The sequence below is a fragment of the Chenopodium album genome, chromosome 8, assembly GCF_948465745.1.
Source record: "Chenopodium album chromosome 8, dcCheAlbu1.1, whole genome shotgun sequence".
NCBI classification, from domain to species: domain Eukaryota; kingdom Viridiplantae; phylum Streptophyta; class Magnoliopsida; order Caryophyllales; family Amaranthaceae; genus Chenopodium; species Chenopodium album.
In genome coordinates this window covers 40,769,340-40,775,665 of record NC_137841.1, presented here as the reverse complement: position 1 = coordinate 40,775,665, position 6,326 = coordinate 40,769,340, and the positions used below count along the sequence as shown (strand labels likewise).

Below are 6,326 nucleotides of genomic sequence, written 5' to 3'. Positions count from 1 at the left end.
CCTACTTTATTAACTTCTTGCTAATTATGACCAATCAAGAGATCTCTTACATGTTAATGCACAATTACACATTCATTTCAAATTTAATATCTTGAAGCACTAATATAAAATAATATAATTCTTGACCTTAATCTTACACTATAAATATAAGGTGAAATCACCAAATCCTACAATGCAAATTTCACTTACTTCTATCAAATTCAATTTCACTTAGTTCAACATATTGATAAACTAAAAAGAGCATGGAAAAAATAGATCATTTTCCTATAGGAGCTAGTACACATAAGAAGCTTAGGTTATTTGGTTTCGATTTCGATTTCCATGGAGAAGATGCCACTAATCCAACCGGTAATGATCATAGCGACGAGCAAATGCAAGGGAAGCGTAAGTGTCCATTTTGTGACAAAGAGTTCACAAATTCTCAAGCATTAGGAGGTCATCAAAATGCTCACAAAAAAGAGAGGTTGATGAAGAGAAGATCACAATTTGAGGAGAAGAAAGCAAGCATTGAGTTCTATCTTCGGTCTCTAGATCATCCATTTACGAACTCTTTGGTGTATGATTCCATGAATGAGCGCCAACTTTTGTTCAACTCTACTACACCTTACCATACAAATGGTTGTGATGGGCTTGGTTTAAGCCCCTTGCAAATCTATGTCCCATATTAATGCATACATTTTATAATTGTATAATAATTTGGTATGTAGTTTATTTTTATAAATATATTTTTTGAAGTGTAATATTAAGTATATGATCGACTATTGTTCTCTTCAGCTTATTTAAAAGTAATATTTTATAAAAATCAGTTATAATAAGCTGAAATCGGCTTTATTATTAAGTTTGATAAGATCTTCCTCCATTGTTTTGTCCCTTTTGGAGAAAAGGTTTACCAACTGACCATAAATTGCCATTGAAATACATGAAAAGAAAATCATATTAAACATTCAATATGTGAAACTCATGTTTATTGACATACAATTATATATACTCGGGGTCGTATCTCCCCGTTTTCAATCATCAACAATCATCTAATTCTATTTCTCTCTCTAAAGCTATAAGCTTATTCTCTCTCTATTCTTTTTCTAAACCTTCCCTTTTACAAAATTCCACATTCACATGTTCTATACACACCTAGCCAAATTTGAAGTTGCCTTCGCCCTAGACGTGAAAGGTTGATAATTTCTAAGGGTTTGGTCCCAAATTCCTATTTCAATTATTTAGTTTAATTGTTTGATTTAATATTTTCCTTGAAGTTACTAACGCGTGTATTTTGTTATTAGAAAGAGATACGAGACATCCAAAAAAGTAGTTTAATTATTATTTTATTGATATAGAAATCGTGCTTTAATTATTTTGGTTCCTAGTATAATGTTAGGATGTTTTTAACATTCCTAGCATCATGTTTAGGGTAAAAACTAATATTTCTAATATCATGTATGTTTCTATGATGCCTCCTATTCTTTCCTTCTATCATGTTAGTATCATCTTAGGGCTAAAGCTTTGATCTTTAATGTTTAGTGTCATGTTAGGATTTGATATTAATCTTGTTAGTATCATGCCTACGATTTTGATAATATTATTATGCTTTATTGAGAATATGGATATGATGATGATGATTTTTATTATCTGTTGCTTGATATATTACATTATTGTTATTTCTTGATCGCGCCTTTTATGAATGTTTAAAGGAAATTTGTACTTGTAATCACGCTTAATAAGATAATTAATAATCTTATTTAGGTTAATATGATTAATTCAAGTTATCGCCAATAATAGTTTTTTTTGTGCATTAATATTCAACCAACATAGATTAAACAGGTTTAGGATTAATCTATTGATTATGTGTTAGCCAGAAAGCGCACATGAATATGAGAAGAATAAAGTAGAAGCCTATTATTAGGGCAGGTTCAATCTTTTTTAGGTTGGATTTGTACCTTCATCCCTGAATATCCAGTCATGGTTCCGGACCACTATGGAGTTAGAGATCTCATATATGGATCATGAAGGGATGTAACCTTCACCCTGTGAACGGTTTATAAGTTCCTAAAACTTGTTGGCGACTCTTTTACTCTAGCTTCCTTCCCTTTAGACACCACCATGCTTAAGTGTATGATCACAGTAGGGCTCAAGTGTGGGATGCTTGAAATATTCCCTACATCTATATAGGCGGCACCAGCTTGATGCTGGCTGTCTGACGAAGAGGTTTGTTGAGAGTGAGATTTCACTCGAAAGGGCTATCTAAGCTCAGGCGGAGATTCGAAAGGATTATATATACCTTCAGAAGCCTGTAGGCTTGCACCACCCATAGGCGCGGAGAGGCCGGATGGAACCAAAAAGCCCCTGGCCAAGTCTAGGCCAACTCCGAAGCCTCCTATTGTAATGTTTCTCCCCCGATGCGCAGACGGTTTTCCTAGAAGAACCTTCTGGGGCTGTTTGTCCGGAAGTAGATTTGACAGACTTTGCAGGCTTAGTAGGAGTGGAGGCGGTGTTGTCTCTTCCTTGCTTGAATAGGTTCTTGGTGAAGGACTTGGGGGCCTCTCCACCCTGCAAGTAAAATTGATTCAGACATACATTCGACAATCCTCTCGTGAAGACTAGGTCAAGGGATTAGACGATTTCTTACCTCAGCTTTTAGCTTGGCGGCTCTAGCCTTCGCCTGATCCTTGTGGATTTGAGCGGAGGATCGTTTGGGGGTCTTCTCATCTGAGAGCATCCTCAAATCTTCCTCTGTAAAAAATAAACAAACACTCAGTACAACAACATAATTAGTTGATAGAGCAATAGTACAAATGCATTTCGCCGAATGTGCAGCAAACATACGCTTTGTGAACATTTTTCTCAGCCCACAGCGGGCAAGAACGCCTCGTCTCTAAACCACGTGCACATGGGTATAGGGAATATTTCAAGCATTACCCCAAACTTGAACCCCACTGTGATCATACACTAAAGCATGGTGGCGTCTAAAGGGAAGGAAGCTAGAGCAAAAGAGTCGCCAATAAGTTTTAGGAATTTGTAAACCGTTCACAGGGTGAAGGTTACACTCCTTAACGATCCAAGAGATCATTAACTCTAATTGGTCTGGAACAATGACCGGAAGTTCAGGGATGAAAGTACAAATCCAATCTACAAGAAAAAGAACCTACCCTAATAATAGGCCTCTACTTTATTCTGCTCGTATTCATGTGCGCTTTCTGACTAACATGCAATCAATAGGTTTACCCTAAACCTGTTTAATCTATGTTGGTTGAATATTAATGCACAAAAAAAAAACTATTATTGGAGATCACTTGAATTATAATCATTAACTCTAAACAAGAATATTAATTATCTTATTAAGCTTGATCACAAGTAAAAATTCCCTTTAAACATGCATAAGAGGTGCGATCAAGCAATAGCGATAAATATAATCAAGCAACATAATAATAATTATAATTATAACAATAATCATGATAACAAAAACTATAATTAAAATAATCATGTTAAAACATAATAATAACAAGATCCTAGGCATGATACTAACAAGATTAATAACAAACCCTAACATGTCACTAAACAATAAAGATTAAAGCTTTAGCCCTAACATGATACTAACATGTTATATTAAGAAAGACAATAAGAAGCATAATAGAAATCAAAAATTGATATAAGCAAATCACCCTAAACATCATACTAAGGAAAGCATCCTAACATGACACTAGGGAAAACATCCTAACATGATACTAGGAATCAAAATAACAACCTAAACATGATTTCTATATCATAATATCAATTAAACAATTAAAGCACTTACTTGGATGCCTCGTACCTCTTTCTAGTAACAAAATACACACGTTAGTAACTTTAAGGAAATAATAAAATCAACAGTTAAATTAAATAATTAAAATCGATATTTGGGACCAAACCCTCAAAAATATCAAACCTTTCACATCTAGGGTGAAGGCAACTTCGAATTGGGCTAGGTGTGTCTAGATCTTGTGAATGCAGAATTTTGTTTGTGAAAAGTTGGTGTAGAATAAGAGAGACAGAGTATCAAGAATTCTTGATGAGAGTTGGTTATTAAAAAAAAAGGTATAAGGACGCTATTTATAATGAAAATAATCCGGAATATGATAAAAAAGAATCAGTGTTTCAAGAAGAATAAAACACGACGCTGGCGCCGCAATAGCCTCTATCGCCGCGCGACAGGGCTTGTCGCCAGGCGACAGCTTGGTGTGCGGCGCTGCAGGAAAATTTCCCACAAGTTTTCTATTTTTCGATAAAATTAAGCGTAAAAGTCCGTACGAGGGGTAAAATTGTAATTTCATTTAAAACACTTCTTTTATTCCAAATAAAACTCATAAACTCAATTATCAATCCTAATCACATTAGTATTCAGAAGAACTTTCTAGAAGATTCTAGAAGACTATAATCAATCCTAATTGCATTAAGAATGATAATTAATAATAGGCCCTCCTCTAGATCGTTGGGCCGCACATAAAGATCAAACGGGGCCCAGTTTAGTAATTTGGCCATAACTTCCTCATTATTCATCGGAATTGGGCTTATAATATATCGTTGAAAAGATCTTTTCAAGCCCCATTTAACTACACTATTATTGGACCCTTGCAATGGACCAAACTAAACTGGATTGGCTATTTTTATAAAATAGGTTTTTGAAAACAGGGAGAAGAGAAGAATTAAAACTAACCGCAACACTAGACTTCCACACTTTCACTTCATTCGATTATGATTCGACGTGAAAGGTATTCATCACCGGGCTCAGTTTTGGGGAAACACAATTGGGTGTCTACAGAAGCCCCCACTTTGACTAAGTTTGGAGAAACTTATGTTTCGAAAACAAAAGTCAAAGTATTGATAAGGACGGAGAATGATACAGAACGTTGTGCGATACTATATCATTCTTGTAATGACGATACCTGCAAACTAGCGTTATTTAAACAGATAAAAGTGTTAAAAAACGCGTATCTTGCACCGTCAAGCACACGTTTCTGGGAGTAATTGATTTGTTGTGTTTGCTGTTGTGACAACCTTCCACAAGCTAGGAAACGCCATCTTGCTGTTTTGATGTTGATATGTCCACGCGTCTCTAAACTAAGAGCTTTGACAATCTTCCCTAAGCTAGGGGATACCGCTTGATGACTGCTACGCCTGTAACTGCCTCCAATTTCCAATATGATAGTCTTCTGCAAGGCAGAGAATCCTATCGAAGACTCCTTCGCTTGAAACGATCTTCATTTGTTTGCGATAATATTATGAGGAATATCGCCGAAGACCAACGCTCATCGATCCTTTAATGTTCGCTTGAACTTGCTTTTGCTATGCAGTGCGTCGGCACTTTTGTTGCTTGTGAACTAGTATGTCGGTGCTTCCGTTGCTTATGAACCATTATGTCGGTCCCTTTGCTGCTTATGAACCATTATGTTGGTGCCTTTGCGATGAGCCAATGTTTAGGCGCTTTAAGCTAAGTGAGACAATCATTTATCAGGTCGATCACTTAATGTGATTGTGACCGAGCCGATCACTAAATCATGTCAAGTTTCTTAGAGGGGCTAACTGGCGTACCAAGGAACCTAAACTGCTGTACGAGGTCGAAATAATCATTCTACGAGGCCTCACGTTCTGTCGCCACTGCAACGGCTTCCAGAAAATGTCGTTGCCGCGATTTCTTTTTGTCGCCCGGTAACATCCACTGTCGCGCGGCGACAAATTTGTCGCACGGTGCTGCACTCGGGTTTTCCAAATAAAAGCCCTTTATTCCTTATTTTGCTGCTGCTGCTGCTTTCGTTCGAAATTTCGCCCAAAACTTCAAATCGTCCATTTTCGCTCGTTTCTCAACCAAACTCGCTCAAACTTGTTGCAAATCGAAGCTTTTTTCATTTAGTTTGCTGATATATGTAATTTTTCTTCAAACTCACTGATGAGTGTCATTTATGGCACTCATAGGGTAGTCTTTTAGGGTTATTTCTTTCCCTTTTTCATGCTTTCTTCTCTTATTTTTGGTCCTTTTTCCTTAGGTTTCTCTTTCTCCTCTTTTCTTTATGGTTCTCGTGTTTTCCTTTTATTTGGCTCTTTTTCCTTTTATTTCCTTTCTTTGTTTGCTTGTGTAGGTATTTGGAGAATCACCTTTGCAAAGGAATCAAGTTGGGGCCTTAATGATCAAGTAAGGAAGAAGCATTTGGCTAGAGAGGGCTTAGGGAGGCCTTGGAGAGGCCTCAGAGAGGTCTCCAAGGTATTTCCAGCAGGCCACGGGCGCGGGTCAGTGGAGCCGCGGGCGCGGGCTTAAGAATAGCAAATTGCAAGATTTTGGTAGGAGCTTCCCGCGGTTG

At 36.9% G+C, this 6,326-nt stretch overlaps 1 protein-coding gene across 1 annotated transcript; it reads left to right on the top strand.

Annotated features, from left to right (window-relative positions):
• The first annotated feature begins 242 nt into the window (after positions 1-242).
• Positions 243-668, top strand: LOC145642952 (zinc finger protein 5-like). The gene has a single exon (XM_081694109.1). It carries the CDS (start codon positions 243-245, stop codon positions 666-668), a length of 426 nt encoding a protein of 141 aa, XP_081550235.1.
• Positions 669-6,326: the final 5,658 nt, after the last annotated feature.